The following is a 419-nucleotide window of genomic DNA, read 5'->3' as shown; positions in this document are numbered from 1 at the left end:
ACGGATATCGTCCTGCTTGCAAATGCCGCGCCTACTCACGACAGTCCCTACTCTCCATTTGCTCTCCCATTGTCGCAGCCTGCTTCGAGGTCGGAGTTGACTACAGGGGATATGACGTAGGGAAGTTCGAGGATGGCAGCCTGCCGACTGCTCAGGCGTGCCAGGAGATGTGCCAGCGAAGAAAGGACTGCTCGTACTTCAGCTTCATTCCTGAGACGAAGAGCTGCTACATCAAGGATCGCTTTGCACTCTACGGCCGCGTACAAGACTCGACCACTGTCGGTGTGGTCTCTGGTCCCAAGTTCTGCACCAGCGTCAACCCCTCGCCCTGTAGGTTCCAAACGGCTCAGTTGTCTGTGATGCTCACCGACCCTCTTACGCCCCCCTATGTCTAGACGGCTTCCCACGTGATGTGTACT

At 56.6% G+C, this 419-nt stretch overlaps 1 protein-coding gene across 1 annotated transcript; it reads left to right on the top strand.

The window, feature by feature from the left end:
• Positions 1–77: 77 nt before the first annotated feature.
• CSUI_006641 (pan domain-containing protein) lies at positions 78–331 on the top strand (the record flags this gene model as incomplete). Its single annotated transcript, XM_068066795.1, has 1 exon — positions 78–331. A coding segment is annotated over one exon (252 nt), but the record flags the coding sequence as incomplete, so codon positions are not given.
• Positions 332–419: the final 88 nt, after the last annotated feature.

Source organism: Cystoisospora suis (genome assembly GCF_002600585.1).
Source record: "Cystoisospora suis strain Wien I chromosome Unknown contig_3381, whole genome shotgun sequence".
In the NCBI taxonomy this organism is placed as follows: Eukaryota; Apicomplexa; class Conoidasida; order Eucoccidiorida; family Sarcocystidae; genus Cystoisospora; species Cystoisospora suis.
This window is presented reverse-complemented; position numbering and strand designations above follow the sequence as displayed.